The sequence below is a fragment of the Charadrius vociferus genome, unplaced genomic scaffold (assembly GCF_000708025.1).
Source record: "Charadrius vociferus isolate BGI_N301 unplaced genomic scaffold, ASM70802v2 scaffold315, whole genome shotgun sequence".
NCBI lineage: Eukaryota > Metazoa > Chordata > Aves > Charadriiformes > Charadriidae > Charadrius > Charadrius vociferus.
Window position 1 is genome coordinate 404415 of NW_009648453.1, and position 22941 is coordinate 427355.

The 22941-nt window shown below is 36.6% G+C and overlaps 1 protein-coding gene across 1 annotated transcript in view; it reads right to left on the minus strand.

Annotated features, from left to right (window-relative positions):
- Nucleotides 1-7863: 7863 nt before the first annotated feature.
- SESTD1 (SEC14 and spectrin domains 1) overlaps nucleotides 7864-22941 on the minus strand; it is a 47778-nt gene continuing 32700 nt past the window's right edge. Inside the window, exons 10-17 of the mRNA XM_009885612.1 lie at nucleotides 20186-20380; nucleotides 19454-19568; nucleotides 18131-18290; nucleotides 15410-15491; nucleotides 14967-15089; nucleotides 13558-13749; nucleotides 11013-11134; nucleotides 7864-8610 (exon numbers count right to left, since the gene is read on the minus strand). Of these exons, the coding sequence (XP_009883914.1) occupies nucleotides 8481-8610; nucleotides 11013-11134; nucleotides 13558-13749; nucleotides 14967-15089; nucleotides 15410-15491; nucleotides 18131-18290; nucleotides 19454-19568; nucleotides 20186-20380 (1119 nt within the window). The 3' untranslated portion in view covers nucleotides 7864-8480. The remainder of the gene's footprint in view (nucleotides 8611-11012; nucleotides 11135-13557; nucleotides 13750-14966; nucleotides 15090-15409; nucleotides 15492-18130; nucleotides 18291-19453; nucleotides 19569-20185; nucleotides 20381-22941) is intronic.

The following is a 22941-nucleotide window of genomic DNA, read 5'->3' on the forward strand; positions in this document are numbered from 1 at the left end:
TGTAAAATGGGAGAAAGGACGATTTTAAAAATGTTGATCAGAAAAAGGAGGAATTCAAACAGGGAGATGGAAGACAAAAGACTGGACAAGATTTTGAAAGAGGAGAAGTCTTGAAGAATGATAAAGGAGAAGCTGAGAGTTGCAAGAACAAGTTAGGGACTGACAATCAACAGTAAGTGCAAAGGCATTACATAACACTTGGCCCTCTGTAGCAAGAGAACCATGACAGGGTGCTGAAAGAGCTCTGCATTGTTCAAGATCTTGGTACTGATATGTCTATGTTAAGTATAAGCTGAAAGAGCTTGTGGGAAGGTGGCACATACATTGGACGAGAACCTAATGTCACATTAAGTGTTGGATCAATTTAAGTCACATTTGGATCTAGGCTTCCAGATTAGTTTTATTCTAAAGACTAAATTGTGTGTAATAACACAGTACTCTGAGAGCCTAACAAATACGCAGTGAATGAACGGTCAGGAGTTCACTTTAAAACTGCAGTGTGGCTGCAAAACAATATCACTAAATTGACCATCTGTGACCTTGCTATCAGTGTTACACCTGCAACGTACAGATTCCACCTATGACTCTTTTACAGAAACACATTGGTCATAGGCCATCAGCAGCAGTGCTGATCATGCAAATAAACCAGTTCTCAAATGCATCTTCCAAGAGCTTTATCCATCAAAAAGCATCCAGTAACATGTCCAGGATCCTTTCGCACGGACAAAAGTCTTTTCCTATGAATCACGGAATAATTTTTTTGACCACTTTTTCCAGTTTCTCAAACTAGTTGCTTCTGAAGCATCAGTCCTCTAGTAAACTCTGCAGTCAGCTGTTTAAGGATCTCCATTGCTTAATTACCTTAAATTTCACACTTGAAAATAGATTTGCCCAGGACAATAATCACCATCTTTGTTTGAAAAAGGATACAAATTGAAGTTTAATGGTATGGTCGATACAAGAGTTTCTGATATAATCTCCTGTGATCTTCCTCACAGTGTGGAGACAAGAGGCAGGCAGCACTATGCTTGAAATTTGCAGTCAGACACAGAGCTACACTTGGGGCCCTCTATACGTAATGGGATTGGGGGAAGGTGGAGAAAGGAAATATCAAATCAAATACAGCTGTAAACTTCTTGCATTTTTAATATTGCACAGAGGTTTTTGGTTTGTTTTTAACCTTAACACAATTTCAATATTAGAATGCTTGAGGCAGAGTCCTGTGACATACGTTCTCAGACACCACATTAATTTGCCTAAGAACAGTACTGTGTCCTCGCTGGCAGTAACAACATTGCTGCAGTCCTGAGGTAAAATTCACATAATGCAAAATAACTTTCAAATTAAGGTTTTGACCCGTCACATTAAAAATACACTGACATTTTTACAGAAGGTTTACAGAAGATACCATGGCGTTACTGGCTGTGCAGTAGGTTTTGCTCCAGTCTGTTCTTATCCTCTAATCTACAAGTGATCATAAATCAGGATGTTACTCTTGAGGAATCGTGTCAGGCCCTGAGATAAAAGGGATGTGTATCAAGTAAATTTAAAATAATAATGCTAACATATTTGCAAATCCTTAATGTTTCATATTTGTCTATTTTTACACTGGTTCTTTAAAATCATACAATATGTTTCACAGTACTCCAGATTTTTTTAAAAAAAATCTTTAAAAAATCCTCTTAACGTGCAAGATGGAATATTAGATTTAGGGTTTTTTCCAGTTATGCAGTTACTGTGGGCTTTCTATTTCTTTAGCTAAATCAAGAGAAAGTTTGAAAAACAAACTATTTCACTGCCTCCATTTTTTAACTCACAGAGCTTGAATCCAACATAAACAGTTCCAGGAGACAGCTGAAAGATTAAAAGCCACATTTCAATGAGGAATCACAGCGCTTGGCCTAAATTAATAGAAACTTTCGAGGATTCCTCTGTCACCTTTTCATTACACGAAGTCTTTTCAGAAGGCAGAGGTAGATGATGCACCTTAAGTCACCCCTTATCAATGCAGCAGGATCTGCAGTAACTGTTTTAGAACCTTGCTTTCAGTGTTCCAGGCACAGAAATAGCATGCAAGAGTACTTCATGGGCTGCATCATTGTTTTGGGGTTTTTTTCCACTTGATGTGATATTTAGTAAATATTCTCTAATTAGCCCCTTTCTCTGAGTTACTTTTCTGGCTTTATTAACATTTCTTCTCTTTACAGGGTATTTGATTAACTGCCTTCAAAGGATGAGCTTGGTCTTCCCAAACTTCCTTACAGCCCACCTATAGACACCACAATATTTTTATAAATATTTTTGTCATAAATTACACCCTTATGATTCATCAAATAGTTTTATTACCCTTCCTTGGGTTTTCCCTCCTTTCTTTTTGCTGACTACTGCTCTTCAGGTTTCACTACCATATATAGGAAAAAAACCCACCACCTCAGTGTTCTAAGATGAAAATGATTTCAGTTGCGCTTTTTATATCCTGTGGGTGTGTGTGAGATTTCCATGACTAGAACATCCCACCCACTCCCAAATATTAATGAGGTTTCCTTCCTAGCAACCCTGTGAAGCAGGGAATGCAGCTGTCATCCTCTCCCAACGCACACAGGCAGTAGCAACCATTTCATCCCAAAAGTAAATTCTTCTGTGGAAACAATGCAGGAAAACTTTAAAATGTCTGTCGGATCACTCGCAAAGTCTTTGTCAAAACTGTTAGCAGAGAAGACAGTTTAGTAGTAGACATGTGGACATACTCTGATGAGGTCCAGAAGACAAAGCAATAGCTAGAGAAGAGGTAACAGCTAACAGTGAATAACAAAAAAACCTCCAATAGTTCATGATTCTGTCACCTGCAGGAGCAAATGCCCTGGCTTCTTCATGAATGACTGGTTCTGCAGAGGTAATGCGCCGTGAAATGATGTCTGCAAACGGCAGCTCCCTAACAAATTGGTCATATACGATGGGTGGAAATAAAAACCTTACAAGGCTTATAGAGCACATGGCTCGAAGCCTTCTGACGTTGTTTCAAGCAATGTGTTAATAAAAGCCCTGGCTACAGCCAACCACATTACTGTGTTTCTTTGGATACATTTGTCTTGGAGAGGAAGGCCACGCTCTGAGAGGCAGCGAGCGATACAAAGCAGACAGTGGGGCATCACATTCACATCATCACCACAGATATGTGGAGTAGCAGTCAAACGTGTTGAATACATTGTACAATCTTCACCCTGCTGAGACTAGCTTGCAGTTATCTATCATCCAATAGAGGCATGCAGAGCTGCGTACAAGGGTTCAGAAAGAGAACAGTTTGCACTTGGTACCAGTTTAGAATATGGCTTGTTCCCAAGTCTCTAAAAGTCATACTCACATCACACAATCATAACAAATATCAAGTAACCGTGCTGTATACTTGCCTGTGGAAATGGTTAAGGCACCACAAAAGCTACTGTCTTTCCTAGCAGTCTAAAAACCTTAAGAGGAGAACGGAACATTAAAAGACACTTATCACTTGGGCAAGACTTAAAAAAAAAAAATAAATAAATAAAAATCCTGGCATAGTACTTGAGAGAAACGTCCCACTGGAGCTCTCCAGCCCACTGGAACTCTGGAACCTCTGATCCTGCGAGGCATGGGGATCATAAGCAATCCAGGCATGCCTGGGAAGTCAGCAACGACAGTGGCAACTTGCCGTCACTTACCCAGCATCTGCGACTCTTGCTGAGAAAATGAACATGGGAAGCAGAAAGCCCAAAGTTGAGACGGCAATACATACACTGCAAACCAAGCAGTGGACCGTGTCTGAAAATTACACCACTGAAATTAACGCATTTACTGCTCCTGCCAAAATGGACAACATTAACAAATAAAAATCAGGAGTTTTGAGACGTATTTGTTTATGTTTTGTTCTGATACAAAATGTCTCCAGCAACAGGTCCTCCGTCAGTTCCTCCAAGGCCCTTCTTAGAGCTAAGATAAACTTCACTATTCATTTTATTTCCGGAATTTACAGATGATTAGAATTAATGTTTGGTGTAAGATCTAGGAAAGGGCTCAATAAAGCTTTTTAGGGCCCAGCCAATAAGCATACTGTGTGAGGAACATTTCTGTCCATTCAAACAGAGCCAGCGATTCTCAGGACTTCACGGAAGCCTCAGGTCTCTTCTACCTTGAGCTGTCACAGCCTTATTCTATGTGCAATACGTACCTACACGGAACTGCCCAAGCATCTTCCTGCGCGTGTTCTAGGACCCACAGCTACCATGAGACCTTTTCGTTATTTTCTGATCTACTTAACATACGTGTTGCCTTCTGACAGTGACAGTATCGTAGCAGAGTAGACAGAACAAGATTGGAATACGTAACGTCAGGATCCTCAGAAGAGCAAAGTGTATTTATATGGCATAAGTAGAAACTATGTTTTAGTTGGCTGTGCAAAGCAGTCATATAGGTCATTTTGGTAACATGCAGGCAGCGGCACGTTTTGCTATAGAAGTTTGACAGATAATCTGTGCATAGATCAGCCTTCCCAAAGAAAGATTATTACATACTGAGTATTAGAAACTAGGAATAGTCGCATGGGGCCTGCTTGGACATTTTAAGCACAGATGTTTGAGCTTAATAAATCGATAGGATATTTTACATAGCATATAGTATTCCTCCCCTTTACGTACAAATCTAAAGTGCATTAGAGGCTTCCTGACAGGAACGTGCATCAGTGGTGTCTGACAGTAATCAATGGCTCGCTGTTTGTGGAACAGCTAAAAGGCTTGCTAATATATAAAATATGTATTTAAAATTGCAAAACTATAAAAAAACCCCCATGTTTAACATTTTTAAATTACTTTAAGCTTTTAAGCACACTTTATGTGCTAGTTACCTGTGCACAAAAAGGTACTTTTTACTGTGACATTAAGGATTCACAACACATTTGATATTTCAATGGTGCCATTAAACTGCCAACAAAACAGCATTATTATTTAAAAATCTGTGGTTTATCTGCAATAAAAATCACATGTTGCCATTTCTGTTCATTACTAAAGTAAATTATCTGCACAAATGTGGCTAACACAGCCAATTGTTTCCATTTAACAGCTTGCACTTAAGATATTCCAAAATTATAAACTTAAGAGCAATTAAAGTTTCCTTTGCTTTTCTTTGTGCTTCAGAAGTTTGAAATGAAAAACTCAAGAAAAAGTTAACCCCATTAGTCCTACTAATCACAACACAAAGCCAACCAGTAAAACGAATCAAACACTTTTATGGAAACTAATACAAATGCCCACATACCTTTCACAATTAAAAGAACATACAGGTATAGGCATTTCATATGACTGCCAGTCTATCCAACTCATGCTCTAATAAAACTGGATGACACCTACTGATCACCATTCCAATGCTGCTCACTGTTCACTGTCACACACAAAAAAAAAAAAAAACCAAAACACACTCAGGATTACATTACTGGAAAGAGTAACAAAATGCTTACCATATTTTGAAAAATTTAAAATACATCCAAACTTGGCTAACAGGAACTTAGAAATTCTTGTTATTGATTTGATTACCATGGATGGTTGACTCCATGACTTCCAAGTCATTAGTCAAAATACACTTAAAAGTATAAGAACTACATTCCTTACAGTCAATCCTTCCCTATTCTATTGGTATCTGCCCATCTTACATGTAGCATTAGTGATTTATGTTAAAAAATAAACGACCATATTTGCATCTTTTGGAACTCCATCGTTTGAATCATTTTTGCTGCCAAAAAATGCAGAGCAAGAGCCGCAGGTAGAGCCACCACTACTGTGCAGTAGTACCTGCACAGGCAAGTAATAAAAGATTACCTGAGCACAGTTTCACATTTTAGCATGTATATATCTCATTGACTGTATGCTATTAAGGATTGTACGTTTCTAGAAGTTCAATAGCAAGTACAACCATAGATGGTAGATCGACTAAGAGAAGACCAGCACAAAAACTTCTCTCAATTAGTTACATTCAACAGTATTCTTAAAGAATGGAATAAATGCCATCTGTTAAGTACCATAGGAAGTCTCAGAGTTCATAGGGAGGATTCAGAAATATCTGGCAGACTTATGCAACGTGACCTAGAAAACGACTGCCATCATTCCTGATACGGGCAAATCGCAAAGTGCTGGTAAATAGCACCACTTGATTTCCTGAAAGGCAAGGAATTCCAGAGAGGAAGGGAGCAGAGAGAGAGAGAGACAAAAAGCTGGCATAGCCCAAGGAGTTATGTGAGAGTCTCAATTAGAGACAATAGGGTTAAAGTGAGAATCCACTGGCCTCTAGGAATGCTGGATGACAGATAAGAACAGACTCAAGATTGGACTTCATACACTGAGCCAAAATTAACATCGGGGTTATTAGGGTGAACGGTCATCCATTCCAAGTTGTGCACACAGCTGTCACATGAATGAGATAAGAGCTTCTGATACTGCTCTGGTTTTGCATACATTATTGAGCCCCTAAACAGAATAAAAATATAATTAAAAAATAAAATTAAAACCTGCAAATAGTCTCAGTATTTGCAACACATGCTTATTGTAAACTAGTATTTTAATGGGATTTTATTCTGCAGACCATTGTTTACTGTAAGTAGATTTGATTTACAAACAAATGCTGCAGAATTGGAAACAGTGCTTATTAATGAGTATAATCTTAATTTACTTTTGTGTTTGTGCTTTGTATTAAAAATGTGCAGATTTTTCACATCTGGTTCTTTCTAAATAAATTTATCTCATCCAAATATTAGCCATAGTAACAACAGCTTTCTCAAACAGAACTGAACAACTAAATTAAATTTTAAAAGACTATATTGAAAAAGTATCTTTATAAATAAGATCTGAGAAACTTCAGTTGGTTTTAAACTAGTATTAATGTAATATTGTACCATTGCATCAAACACATCAAAAAATAATTGGATTTCCTCTGCCAAAATACCCTGAGAGGAAAAAAACCAAACCTTTATCACTGAAGTTGAAGAGAAGCCATTAATTTTGAATATTTTTTTTTTTTGGTAGAAAAATTGCTTTGACACATCACTCTCCTGTGGAGAAAATGTGGAAAAACTGAGACAAATAAGTAAATACAATATTTGAATGACAGGTCCATCAAGAAAACCTGCAGAGTAACAACAAAGCCTGCAGCAGAAAAACATTATTTTTACTGTGAGCAAACTATAGTGAGTTAACATAAGGTACTTCGACCTACAGTTTGTTTCACACACAGTATTCTAAAACGGTCAGATACTACACCATCTTCCGGTAGATATAATATTGAATTTATCCATATTAAATCCTGAATAGTAAGAAGTTAACCAAATTATGCACACAGCTGATTTTGTTTCAATCCAATTCCCTTCTCTTAATAAATTTCATTTTATTACTGATCTCATGGTTTTAAGTTGTTTATGAACCTTATGTTAATCATTTTTCATTAGATGAAAATCTTTAACCTCAAAGGTGCTACCAGGGATATTCACATTATTCGAGATTCTCTATTTGAAGGGAAACAAGACTTAGAAACAAAGCACAAGAGATGTGTACCAGCCTTACATGGGAACAAAACTATTATTAATGTAACACTGACTTATGCACATACTATCTTACTTTTGTCTAAGTACCGCTATCAGAAAGTAAGAAAAAAACCCACACAACACAGGCTCTCGCTCCCATTAATATTGGTCTAAGAGCAACTGCCCTTATAGCTACAGTGTGTTAAAGAGTATTTCTTGAGAAAAAATACAGACTTTGTTAATATATTGGGGGAATGATGATTTTTACTACTATTTATCACAAAAATATAACACAAGTGACATTTGGGAATACAGACCAGAACAAATTTATATTAGACTTTAAAAAGATGATTTTTATTAAGCACAAACAGCTTTTAATACATTATCAATACAAATAGGAAAACATCTGTTTAATGAATTTGATATATCAAAGATTTGATGGGCAGGTTGCATACTGGCACAATAAAAATGATCTTTTTTAAAAAAAAGTATTTCAAATTAAAATTATAGGATCACCACTGTCTACACTGCAGGAACTTTTACCTACAGTCTAAAATTACTACATCACCTGGGCATAGGGGGAAGCAAAGAACTACAATTTCATAATATGGAACTCCTAACACTTTCATTAGCACCATTCAAAGCTTGCATCAGCTGTTTAACTAAGAAGCAGCTGACAGGTCAGGTAAAGCTTTACAGCAAATTTCAGTGCAAAGTTTACAGTTCCTTTTCATAAGATACTTGGAATCTATGGTTTCATAGCATGTTAAATAATTATGGCTTGATAGATGTACAGTGTTAAGATGCTGAGAACGTTTACTTTGAAAAAAGATGAGACTTATAACAGCTGTGAAATGCATTTTAATATATTATGCCAAATTCTGTAATATGCAAACAACATGCTGGATTACAAACTGAAGTCCTATGAATTCATGGACAAGGGTCAGTATTAGCTCTCTGGGGTAGTGGCTTCTGGTTGTCTCAGCTGCTGCTTTTTCAGGCTAACTAGCTTCATCCTCTCTCTGATGTGTTCTGCTGCAGAAGCCATATCACTTGGGCTCCCAAAGTACTGCTCAGACCTAAAAGAAAAAAAAACAAACACAAAAAGTTATCAATGATAAGTGATATCACTGATAAGTGTGTGAATATACATGTGAATGGCAGTAGAAAACACAAAGCAGAACAACAGCAGAAAGAAAAATGGTCACTTTTTTATCTCAAAATTTAAAAGCCACCTTTAAAAGGCTTTGGAGACTCAGTGATGAAACTTGATGGCCGATCTTGATAAATTTATTACAGATAATAAATGACCCTTTCATACCCAAAAGATTCCCTCAACAGCTCTATGAGTGAAACTAGATACTTCTGAAAACTATTTTTACCACCATTCTCTGGCTACCCCCAAGTCAGTCTGGCAGTTTTGAGTACTATGACAATCAAGGAACCTGTCTATACGTGAATTGTGAGTCTATACAATTGCTGCATTGTTGAAGGACTCTCTATGTAAAGTCATCCACACACTGCCAAATTATGTCATCTACCTCCCAAACTGAAAAAAACAAATGGCTGTGAAAGTTGATTTCTCTCATTCAAACACAACAAAAGAACAGCCAAAATGTTAGGGAAACCACTAACCAAGCTGTCAGCAAAAGGATCTGAACAGAATACATGTTTCAGAAGAACAGGTATCAAATCAAATTACAAAGCACAGGTATCAAAGACCTTGGAAATGATGGTAGGACAAAGGACTTTGTATAGAGTTAGGGGAACAGGCATGAGCAGACAGAAAAGTTATTTCACACAGTAGAATAGTTTGACTAGGGAAGACCAAAGACAACTCACTGCACAACTGCACACAGGATCACAGTATGGGCAGATGTTTTTTCTTATGCAGATTAGAAGCCATAAGCAGGACAGGGAACAGTGACCTGGACTCCCAAAAAGATACTAACAAAAGTCCAAAGTAGTAAAGAGGCTGATGAAGATGCCTCCAAACTTTTTATGACATTTTCTGTGTTCCTACTTTACGAACTACTTCTGCTAATGAGTGAACTCTGCAAATTTTTTGTTAAATGCTTCAAAAATAGAACTCCCACTATAGATGACGACTAGAGGATCCTAGGATTTAGGACAGCTAAGATCCCACTTTTGATAAAGGGGACATGCAGAACTCTACTGAAATACCAGAGGGGTCAGAAATAATGTTCAGAATTCAGTCAGTCAGCCTAAAAGACAGGTGTATATGTACCTATAGCTATAGGAGCATCGTGTTGGGACTCAAACCTCAAAGTGCGGCAAGCATCTTCTTTCATGGGGAGCTTTCCCAGGTTCTAATGTTTGTTTTTACTTTAATAGTCTATCTGCAGGTTACATCAGTTTTAAGAATAACAGTCGCTACTTCTACTGGGTCACTAAAATCTGCTATACAACAGTTATACCAGAATACTTCAATAAACATAACACACTACTTAAGGTGTTATTGTTGAGGGTTCCCCTCCCCGGCCCCCATCCTTCACAGCTACAAAATCCTCCACTATTTTCAAATACACTACTAAAAGAGCAGTAAAAAAAAAAAAAAAAAAAAAAAAATCACTACTAGTTCAGGCCTGAGTCCGTCTTCATGGATAGCACTCCTTACTGAAGGAAACTATACTGCATAGGGAGTATGATATTTTGGAAATAAGATGTCAGGAAATTAATTTTCATTACCAACTTCCTGTAACTGTATTTTTCAGATTTACTTCGGGTAACCCATAATGCAGTTGTTGGATACCATGTCATAAGGTTTCAGGCTCTAATTCAAAATACTTATTTCAGATCTCATTCACTATGGTGCAGGATCCTACACACCCAGAGACCAGTTCATAGATTTGGTTATACTCAGGTAGAAGAAATTAACTACAAGGTCAGCATCACAATGGACAAGTGTATTTTACTGAACAGAGAACTGAGTTTTATTATGGCTGAGATTCCAAATTCAATTTGCTTTTGTGGCTCAAGACAGCCACCAATTTCAAATTAGTATGAAGAGCTGACAAGGGAAATATGGTTTTATTTGCTGAATAAATGACATGTAAATTTATCTTCAATATACTGGCTTAAGACTTCAGATAGAATTGCAAAAAAAATTAATCAAAATACCACAATTCAAATCTCATATCTTCTTTCAAGGAGAAGAGATTGGGACCAGTCATTCTTCTATTACTTCTACATACTTTTCTGGTATAAAGACAGCATAAACCTAGTCATTACTGAGTGTGAAAAAGTCACTGCTTTGAAAAAGTGGGCAGGTTGTCTTTGGAAAGTTTGAAATTAGACCTGCCTGCTTTCTCTGAAAAGATGGGAAAAAATTTATAATGAGTATTAGTGCTCTGCTTTTTTAATTTCAGCAATAAGCATTCAGGATTCTTATGCATACAACACTACTATGAAACTTTACCAAAAGCACATTCAGTAGACTTCAGAAAAACATTTTGCATACCCATCAGGATAAACTACAGGCACTGTTAGTCTGTCCAACAGCGATTTCCCAACTGCTTCGATTTCATCAAATTGCTCCACTTCATTAAAAGCTTCAGGCTGCTCTGGACATTCTTGCAAAATCTGTTAAAGAAAAAAAAAAAAAAAGAAATGCAGAATGAAGTAGGCAAGGGATAGCATGTACTTTCAAGTGCCATTAACTGGCAGAGTGAATGAGATCAATTAAAATATTCATATAATTCAAGAAAGGAAAATATCGATTAAGCTACATTGAAAAGATAGTTCAGGGCTAACACTGTTCTCTACTAGAATGTTTTACATTATTTCTAAAAGGCAACAAAAAAGAAAAAATAGTCTTGCTAGACAGTATTTCAGCAATAAGTACCAAATGCATAAAAATAGTAACCTCCATCAAGACAGGGATATAAAATGGAAGAAACCATTATCCTGCTGTATTCAGCATTGGTGCAGCCTCACCTTGAATACTGTGTAGAGTTCTGAGCCTCACAATTTAAGAGGGATGTGAAGGTCCTTGAATGCTTCCAGAGGAGGGCAACAAAGCTAGTGACAGGGCTGGATGGAATGTCCTATAAGGAACGGCTGAGGACTTTGGGCTTGTCTTAGTTTGCAAAGGAGGAGGCTGAGGGACAACCTCAGCAGCTTCCTGAGGAGGGGAAGGGGAGAGGGGGGGGTGCAGATCTCTTCTCCTTGGTGTCCAGTGATAGGACGCACAGGAATAGTTCAAAGCTGTGCCAGGGGAGGTTTAGACTAGAGATTAGGAAGCGTTTCTTTACTGAGACTGCAGTCAAACTCTGGAAAAGGAGTCCTAGAGAGGTGGTTGGTGCCCCAAGCCTGCCAGTGTTTAAGAGGCATTCGGACAATGCCCTTAACAACATGCTTTGTCTTGGTCAGCCCTGAATTGGCCAGGCAGTTGGACCAGACAATTGTTGTAGGTCCCTTCCAGCTGAAATAGTCTGTTCTATGCTATAGACATGAATAATGAAGGACCCCTTACAAACCATTTCAAAACTAAAATCCACACCTGACACAGAACAGGTGGGATTAAAAAAGTCTGAACACAAACATTTCCAGACAGGATTGGAACCCAATACTAGCAGTTAGTTCTGTATTTTCTTCCACTTCTCCCTCTGCCACTTCTTACTTTTTTCCAAAGCAGTAGGGATATTAACAGCATATTTTCCTCACAATTTAATTAATATGTCACAAATAGTGCTAGGAGAACTATGTTTTTGAACAAGAGCATTTTTTTTCAGCTACCCATTTACTTTCTTTTAAGTTTATGATTGCCTGGAAACATAGCAATTAACTACTGCAATAATGAAAGAATGCTCCCAATATGGACTGAGACAATCAACTCTTTTAGGAGTTTATGAATCACTGAATTCTAATTTGGTACCAGGTCAAACTTTTTTCAGCCATCTGTGGCAGCATAGAGGATGTATTTCTGCTTTTGCAAACCTCCAGCAAATCTAAGTGACTACAAATTCAAAGTATCTTCCATTAATACAAACAAGAAATGAATACAAGCAAGTAGCATACAAGTCAACTTTGCATGCATGCTCTCCTTCAATGACAGAATGCATTTATTTTCTTTTACCATGTGGAAGGTTGGCTTGTTTTGCAATTATATGCAATTTTACTGTCACTATTAGAGATACATACTCTAAATTGCTTTTCTAAAATATATCACTTCACAGAATGAATGGTTCCTGGACAAAAAGGCCCTACCTCTCATGATCTACATTAATGGACATTGTCTTGAATTCAGGCATTTGAAAACTCTCAACATAACCGCCCCTTCAGCTGTTACTGAATAGCAACTATCCCTTATAATATTGTTGTTGACTGCTCATCCTCCTCCGTGGCTTCTAGCATCATCCAGCTGGGCACAGTGGTGAGACACTTGGTTATAGCAGTTTGAAAACCATACCAAAGCAGAGGTGTGTTTTGAAGAAAGCATGTTCAAAACCCTCCAAGTGCAAAACACAAGATGCAGCAACACAGCAGGCATGGACACTAAACTGGCGAGAGTTGCATTCATTTACAAAGTTTGAGATGATTGTCATGTTCAAAATGCACACAGCTTAAGAGGCAATACTTCTTTTAACTCCTCTCATCTTAAACGACCCCATAGCTTTGTATTATTCCTTGCACAAAAACACAAATCAAGAAGTGTTCCTTGCCTCTGAGAAATACAATCTAAAACACACAAAGAAATGCTTTATGATCAACACTAGAGTTCACTTCTGAAGAGTTTAAAAAGAAAAAAACTCTTGAGCGTCGACTCAACACACCTGAACTTCAGGGCTGCTGGTCCCCTTTGTTATGCAGGCCCTATACCAATGTAGGTATGCAAGCAATAATTCCATTAAGTATTGATACTAACAATTAGAAAAATAGGCTTTTTTTTGTATTGAGAAAGGAAAAAATAGACACAATTTTTTTTTTTTTTTTTTTTTTTTTTTTTTACACCTTTTGTTTGCTCAAGTTCTGGTAAGAAAACTTCTTAAAAACACAACACTCACCTTTTCAGCACTTGAATGAAATGCAACAGCAGTTTCCAGCCGGTGCACTCTTTCATCGGAAGTTATTGTAAACTGTTTCCACACTCTGTTCAGTCTTGGAAGTGTGTCCCCTGAGGACCTTGAAGTGCATCGCAGGGACTGGCACAGGACAACAGTTGCCTGCAGTAACTGTCTCCCATAATCATAAGTACTCTAAAAGTTGGAGGGAATGGGAAAGAAAGCACATGTAAAAACTCTGCATTTAACTTAGGAGCTAATTAGCATCTTAAAACAACAGTAGACAAATTTATGAAATGTTCTTAGTTTAGGTCCACAAAACATATTGAACTAATCTGGTCTACTAGAAAATACTGCTGTAATATGAATAAAATGGTAATAACCAAACAGTGCTTCTGCTCTTTAAAAAAGTTAAAAAAAAATTCCCTGTTGTCTAGCGCTCACACTGGCCAAAGAACAGAGCTTCCTGGAAACATCGAACAGCTGCTTGAATCCCACATGGAACACTTGATATCTATTGCCAAGATGACTGTCTCGCTGACTTCACTGTCACCATGTCCATGGTCCGCCAGCATCCAAGTGCATTGTGGCACATCATTTTAACAGCAAGCTACCCTCCTGTCACTGTCAGCTCCCATTCATCAAAAGACAAAATCCATTCCAGTGCAACAGGTGCAATTTGAAAACATCACATCTGCTAATTGGCAAGTCTAAATTAGACATTCCTGAAAGCAGGAATCTGAAAAAGCACCTGGAAAAGGCCCAGCTTGTACACTTTCTATTCTTAAGTGAAATTCTTTCACATGTACCCAGCATCTGTTGGCATATTCAAGATTTGCAAACAGGCATGCAAACACACCCTGTGGCTTGAGTGAATTTCAGTAGACTCTTCTATAGCAGGATTCATTAGTTGACTGCTACAGTCAAGAATTAAAGATGTCAGTTCTGTTGAACCCTACCAGTGCCAAAACTCCTTGTATGAGCAGGACGATTGTATACAAACAGCCAACTCTATCTGGTAAACAAATATAAAGACAGGCTCTGTTTCATTAAGTACAGCACAAAATAGACTGAAACCAATTGGCTCATACATATTTCAGTATTTTGACTGCAGTCCTTCCAAAGTCATTATAACGACTGTTTGAAATATATGCCTTTTAAGAAAGGCAATGTAAACTTTATGTTTTGTGGTTTGCGTTGCCTATGTGAAGCGGAATAAACTGAGGTAGAAAATTGCAGCATCGCTATTGTTGATGGAACTTCAAAATCTCATTAGGCTCATCACCAATTCCAGCAATCATTTCTTCATTCAAGCATTGACGCTAACCGTTAAAACTAATAACAGGTACCAATTCTATTTAGGACATGTTATGAAACAAATTCCACATTGTTAAAAAAGTAATTTATTTCACCTGTGCAACATCAACAAATTTTCGATGTTTCTCCAGCAAAACTTTTGTTTCTTGAGCGTCATCTCCCAGTCGGATGTGTGTCTTCAGCAGAGCATCCAGCAGTTCACTTAACCATTCTACTGCCTTAAAAACATAAGTTAAAAGAATAAAAACTAGTAAATTAAAAAGAAATTAACCCAGATACGTAAATAACTTCAGTACCAGCATATACTTTTGACGTGGAAAAAAGTTAAAAAAGATATCACAAACTGGTAGATCATTCATGCCATCTCCAAATACACTATTTTCAGTCATTGTTACATCCTTTATTTTGTGAATTTGTACAGGGAAAATAAAACTACATTTGAAAGCAACAAAAAATACTATACAACTATCCATCTCCATAAGTTTAGCCAGGGAACTACAATGACCAGAATGGTGAAATTCTGTAGGCATTTCCATACCTGAGCAGCATCCTCTTCACATTTAAATAACTGTACCATCTGAAGCATCTTCAGTCGCCGCACATCCACCATATCCTCACACCTTAAAGAGCAGCACAGACAGGCTCACCAACACATGCATACAGACACAATACACTGAGTTTGACAGCAATGTTTTCAGCAAGCAACATTAAGATACAAGTGTTCACGAAGAGGCGATTAAAGCATTTTTGTGCTGCTTCGCTTGGCCAAAATATGTAATGCCTTGCATAACAATAAGAAACATGCAATTAATAGAACTGAGCACTACAACCTCCTGAAATCATGATCCTCAAGACTCCTGATATGGCTAAGCTATAGATAGTAATAACAGCAGTAGGTACAAGGCCCTCCAGCAGCATTCCAGGTTCCTTACCTTGTTGCACTGGTAATATTTGCCATATAAAGGTTTACATGGCTCAGACTTGGTCCTACCGAAGTCTAGGTGAAAGCTGACTCAAACCTGCCATAACTCTGAATTGTACTGCAAGTACAAAGTTTTCTTGTACTGTGAGTAGCAAAGTTTTCTTGGTAAACAAAATAAGCACTGTTTAAAAGATGTATAACGTCTTTCCATTTTTCTTTTTACCTAAAGATTGCAATAATTGAACCCTCATATGATAACGTCCTCTGCTATAACTAATGTCAGGAAGCATTTAAAAATCTAATTCATATAATAACTAATTCTAATTCTCTTTTCCTGAATTAAGCACATTTTGAAGTTCTTTCTCTAGTTAGAATTAAAAAAAAAAAAAAAAAAAGTATTGAAAGTTCTCTTCTTTCCACAGTGAGAGCTAAGCTTTAGCAGAATGACTTCAATTTCAGAACCTACTAAGTAGACAGCATGGTTCAGACTCCCAGCCAGTGCAAATGGAATTACTAATGGCAACAACAGGTAGCACTACAAGTAAATGCAAAAGAAGGTATGCACAGATCTGCTTTTTTTTCAAACTGGCTGCAAACATAAGCACTTCCAAAGAACAGTTTATTAGCATGCTGCGTTTTGTTATGTGTCCTGTACTGCTGTGATGCATACAGAAAGGAAATCTATTGCTCTAATATTGCAAGAAAACAGTTTATGGGTTCCAAAAGCATAACTAAAGCAGCAAAGTGCCCCTAGAAATAAACATTATACTACATATGTATATAAATAATGAGAAACATTCAATAGAATTTGGAAAAAAAATAAATAATGAAGTGTTGCAAAAATTACTATTAAATGCTACTGAGAGACAGTAGTCCTTATTGTACTTTTGTCTCTTGTCTGGGCTGAAGAACCTTGTTTAATCATTCATCATCTGGAAGCTGCTTCACACCTTTATCTGAACATCTTTTTGACTTTTTGATCCTCTAATAGACTTCCCACAATTCTATACCCCTTCTGAGAATAGGGATCAGAATTGTGTAACACTTAAAACACAAATGGACTATAACTCTATACAGTGACACAATGACATTTTACTTTTAGTTTCCTATTACTTTCCTAATAATTCTTAGCATTCTACTTGCTTCTCACAGTATGATTGAACATAAAAGCAATTTTTGCAAAAGCTTTCCAACATTTATCTTTGAGTTAACAGATGGTTCGGAGTCCATTACTACATATATAACTTTTTTTCAGTACTGAATTCCAGCTGCCATTTTATTGCACAGTGACACACGGTCCTCTATAGCTTTTTGCAGCTGGCCCTCTAAACACAGGTGCTGCTCAAGTAAAGAGGGTTCAGAGGACATACTTAAAACAATACCTTCTCTAAGCATTACCAAAGCACATGTTTTCTTACACACTAAGCTCCCTAAGAAAACAATTTGTGTGTGGTAGAGTTAATTCCAAAAATGAGCAACTTGATGCTCATTAGACCTTGTTGTTCCCTAGAGGCGCCTTCTTGTTCATTCATTGCCCTCAAAGTTCAGGCGCTTTTCTATGGAGAGTACTTTATTGTTTCAGGGGCTCCAGCAGTAATAACGAGAACATTATCTGATTCTTTCACATTGTTGAGTAGAAAAAAAAAAAAGCAGTACTATAGCCAATCTAGTACTACTACATCTTTAATAAAAAATAATCAGGGAAAGGCTTGGAGGAAAGTCTTGCAAATTCAACTCTCCCCAGCATTTTTCTCTACTACAACTTCATTCCTCACTCTATCTTTTTCCAAAACTCCCCCAAACCCCCCATTTTGAAAACTGAGTATGTGCCTCCATTTTGTACCCTGTCCCCCTGACACCACCTCATCTTTCTTCCTATCTTCAGGAGTGAAAATGCCCATAGTCAAAGGATAGAGGTTGTGAGAAAGAAGAGGCTAAACAAGTCTGTACATAATTAATACATAATTTTAGAGCTATTATCACTACTGCACTCCTACTATGACTTTCATCTCAAACTGCTAACATACAAAAGATGCCTCTTGCATCCATTCCATAGCTACATAGAAAAGGAATGTATAATCCTTGAGCATTTACAAGTACAGGAAAGCGCTCAAATACTTAATCCAGTACGAAATACAAAAGGTGCTCGGATTTACGAATATGCTACAACAGGGAAGCTTCTGTCCCATTTAAATATACCACAAATGTAAGCTAGTTGTACTACATCCCTTAGCTGAAGATAAAGCAAAATGGTCTCTTTGGAAAAAAAAAAAGTAAATATATATCTATAGTGACCTATCAGCACATGAAAATCTTAATTGCTAGAACTGTTACTACCTTTGTTTTCTAAGCTGCATATCTTCCATCACTCCTTGGATATGGTCCACATTTTCTTTGTTTTCAATGGTCACATCTTTTCCATAGGCCCAGGATGCCTGATTAGATATCTGATCAAGAAGACTTTGACCTTTCTCACGCAAGCCTTGCAAGCCTAAGTCTAAAGAAAAAAAGAAAAAAGAAAAAAGTCAATAGTCACTCTTAAGAATTTGTTAATTTTTTGCCAAAGGGAGAGATATGAAATGCAACAGAATCTGAGATGGAAGGCTGTAAAGTGAAAGGGACATTAGTATCTATCTTTCACCGCCCTTTTGAACTTTTCAGTGAGCATTTGTCTATATTAACGAAGGCGGCTTTGCTATTTTATGACCTAGCAGCTAACAAGAAAAGGAATAAAAGCTGACAGTGAGTATTAAGTTTTCAGCATATAAATAGCTAATTAATGTCTTTCATCCACACAGTTGCACAATACCCAAAATATTTATCACTGCTAAGCAGTTGTAGTCTAAGTGTTCTTCCACGTCTGGCAGAAGTTACTTTATAATACATCTGATATGGCCGATACATTTTTCCATACTGAAGTATGCCAATCCTGAGATCTGGTGTTACATCTATTATTTGGCAGCTCTTCTCTCTGTTTTCCTAAGGGAATATCTAGTTTATGCATCAAACTGTTACATTCCTATCATAGCTACTTCTACCATGTACAACTTTGCTTCAAAGCTCTTTCCCCTAACAATATATTGGACTAGATGATCATTGTAGGTCCCTTCCAGCTGAAATATTCCGTATGCTTGACAGTGTAACAACCTTAAATGTGCACTTATTAACATATACATTCAAAGCTACTGCAAAATACTCAGTACAAGCATTCTAAAACTGAGTGGATAATCTTAATCGTCAAGGGGTCAGTCAGTTCTAGAGGCAAAAAGATCATCCAATTACTATATCACCCAAGATACTAAGGATCATGGAGGGGGAGTTTGTTTACAGATTAAATGCATGATAATGGTATATAACAAATATATATTACATGTAAAGCATTTAAAAGAAAACATTACAAGATCATTTTCCCAGATAGAACTACTATGCAGTAGACAGCATAAGCAAGTCAAAGGCAGGCAGGCAAAGCATTACTTAGCTAGGAATCAGAAGAGAGATATTATATTTTCTGCTGCTGCGTTTTTGTTTTGTGGCTTTTTGTTCTTTGGTTTGGTTTGTTTTGGGGTTTTTTTTTTAAGGGTGTGGTGGGATTACTGGGGTTTTTCCTGTAATGTATTCATTAGAATGTGTGTATCTGAAATGCAGAAATATTTTGCTTACCAACACTTTTCAATTTCTCTTCCAGTAGTTTTAAAGTTTGTTGAATTGATGCTCCATCTGCTGGTGCTACATCTACACACAACATTCCTAGCAAGCCATCCAATTGCTGAGACAACTAAAATGTAAAACAACATAATTGTTGATATTTAAAAAGAAGTTTGAGCGCCAGATAGTTGGGTATGCAATCTTCTTACAAATGGTTGGAAATCTGTCATTTTAGAAGTTTCTCTTTACATCTATAGGAAATGAAAGTTAAGATGAAAGACAAACGACCCATCTACCTATAAAATTCCAAGAGCATACATCCCTAGCATGGGGGTACAGGGAGAAGCCAAGATATTTTTTTTTAGACATGTATAGAAAAGGAATAAATGCCAATTTTAAAAAGAAACTATGAAAACTACACCAAATTGCAGTTCAATTAATATTCATGCCTCTAATTAAAAAAAAAAAAAAGAACAACAAAACAACAAACAAGATAGGGAAAAACTAATAACCATTTTATCTCAAACACTGTTGAAATGTAAGATATATTACAAAGCACTTCCCTCCTCAAAAGGGGGAAATCCATCTCAGTGTTTCAATTATAGTAAATGAAGACTTACAGCATTTTCCAAACGACATTTTATTTTCCACCACCCCCTGAATTTTATTTCCAGTGTTTTCAACATTTATAATACTAAGGCAATAATATATTGACAGGCGAGACTGAAAAGTTAAAGAAAAACTTACATCCTGAGCAACACTGTGGAATTCAAGTGCTGCTTGTAATAGATTCTGCCTGAATTCCAGCTGACTGGCCTGCCGGTAACACACATCACTCAGCTGCTGCTGCAATGCTTTCAATTCCACAAGGTCCTCCTCATCCCCTGCATTTAGAAGAGCTGCTATCTGCTGATTAAGCTCAACATAAACAGCAAACCACTCCTACAAACACAAGAAAATTAAGCATTAAAATAATACCAAACATAATTCTATTTCTCTTAAAATGGCATACATCTAACTGCAGATTAATAAATAATCAGATTTAAAAAGGATTTTATTACAGATTACATTTCAAATCAACTCAAAAAGTGCTTAGTACATTTTAATATATGTACTGTACTATAAAAAAAAGAAAGATGGGAAGATTACAAGGCATGGCTACTCCAGCACAAACTCCCACTCAAACTATTTCACTGAACCAACAGAGGAATTCCATTGTTTTTAAACAAATTTCTAATGTTTACATGTCTACAGTACTCTACTGAAACAAAAGACCTTTTGCCAGTGGGTAAGTTATTACAAAAAGCTGTTCACAACACCATCTAGGTGTTACTTTCAGTGACACGATTGAAACTAGCAATAATTTTTTTTAAAACATTTAGAAAAAAATACTAATGTTGTCAAAGTGGAATTAATCTCTATCTTTGGAATGAAACAGTATCAATGTACAAAAACTTCAAAGTGATCTTTGTTTCTTATTTAAGGAAAGCTTTATATTACTCAATTCAAAATGTGTAGATTTGTTTGTCAAATAATTTGATTACTGAATACATACACAGGAGTTAGTTATGTTGTCATGGTGGTGCATTTGCAAAAAAAAAAAAATAGTTCAAATATTTAACAATTCTGGGAGATTTAAAAACCGCTTGATACATCAAGATCACATTCACATCTTGCATGATTGAGATGCCTGTAAAACAAAACATGTTTGCTCAACAGCTTTTATTTTGGCCTACAGTAAAGTGACCTTCAAATGCTCCATGCCTTTCTAATACTATGGAATAGCACCATCTATTGGCCTAAAATATCTGACTTAATTAGTATTCCTGTCACACTCCTATCAGTATGTTTGCAAGTTTTTAAAACTATGCCTTCAGCTTTTGCATCATTTATTTACAAAGCATGCAAAATATAGAGTACAAATATCCATATTCTGATATTTTTTTTTCCTTTTTACCCGAAGCAGCCTCTACCATCTGCTCACAAGAAGGAGCAGAATATGAAAAGATGCAAGGAGGAGAAAAAAAGTAATGAAAAAGTTGAATTAGCAATCAGCCAAAAAATTTAAGGGCAGAATAAATCTCTCATCTACCCCAAAAAGAGCAACTAAGGTGACATAATATGGAAACATCTTCCATTGTCACACATGTATTACAGATATACAGGTTCAATAAACTCAGTTTACACATCATAACTCTTATTATTACCTTTAGACACTGAACATACAAATCTAGCTTATTGAGTGTGACAAGTCAACTATAACATGAGAAGTCAAACAAAAAAATCTAGATTAATAATTCTTAGTTTTTATTTTTAGCATTAAAGTAAACAGTTCCAGTAATTGATTTTGGTCAAGTTATCAGTGCAATTAGGAGACTGGCAAACCAGATATAAAATGTGTGTTTCTGATCCTTTCCAGAGGGGAAAGTTAGGCACAGCTGTACTTGAAAGCTGAAAATCATGGCAAAAAGGCCAACACTTGCTCAGAAGATAACACCTCTAGTATATTGGTCATGAATAAAACAGTCAGAAAATGGAAACCCAAGACACAAGCAAACACCTCCCCAGAAAATATAAACCACCCCCCCAAAAGGTTATTTTCTCACTTCAGAGTAACCTGAAGTAAAAAAGCCTATCTTTAAAACAAATGAAACATTTTTGCAAGTATCTTCAAAATAGAAGTAATATAATCAACAATAAATAGGAGATGATGAAAGAAAGTAAGCATACAAGCTGTCAATTCAATTAGGAGAGAAAAAATAGGACAATAATGGATGAGGAAGAGTACACTCAGCTATTATGAGATACTTAAAAACCAAAGAACGCAGCAAAGCACATTTTTCCAGTGTTGTTGTTAAAAAACAGTTTTAATTTATAAACAGGCATCTAAATTTAAGGTAGACCAGTAGTCTCCCAATTCCTTCTTTTGGTATAAAATTAAAAATAATTTTTCTGACTGTTGTTTCTATGAACTCCTGCCAGCACCTGAGAACCAAGCAGCATTCCATCTTGTCAGTGCTTTCGTGATGAGCAAACCACAGGCCAGCCTGTAAACTTCAGTGGGATTTCAATGATTTCAAGGACTGTATTTAGCCCCAGGTAAAGCATAGTTCCCTGTTATAGACATCCAAGTGAGAACAAAGTATATTCAATCTTGTTTTTTCTTTTCAGTTTGAAGTGCTAATATGACTGAAAGATATTCAAAATTATTTTTGTCAATGAAGTAGGCAGGGGATCTTTTTTCCTTTTCAATTATATTTTTAACTGCAAGATGTTTTACGCTTCAGAAGGTACTGGTTTTCAGAGTAGAACATTGTTTGAAGAGCTCAAAGCAATGAAAAGACAGAAGATGGGATTCACTTGACCAAACAGACACCTACAACACACACTTCTGCAGCTGAGCACAGAAACTGTACTCAGTAGAGATGTAGTCAAGAGAACCAGTGTAGTCTAGGTAACAATGTTTCTCAGCCTAAAGGTTTGGGTTGTTGGTTTTTTGGTTG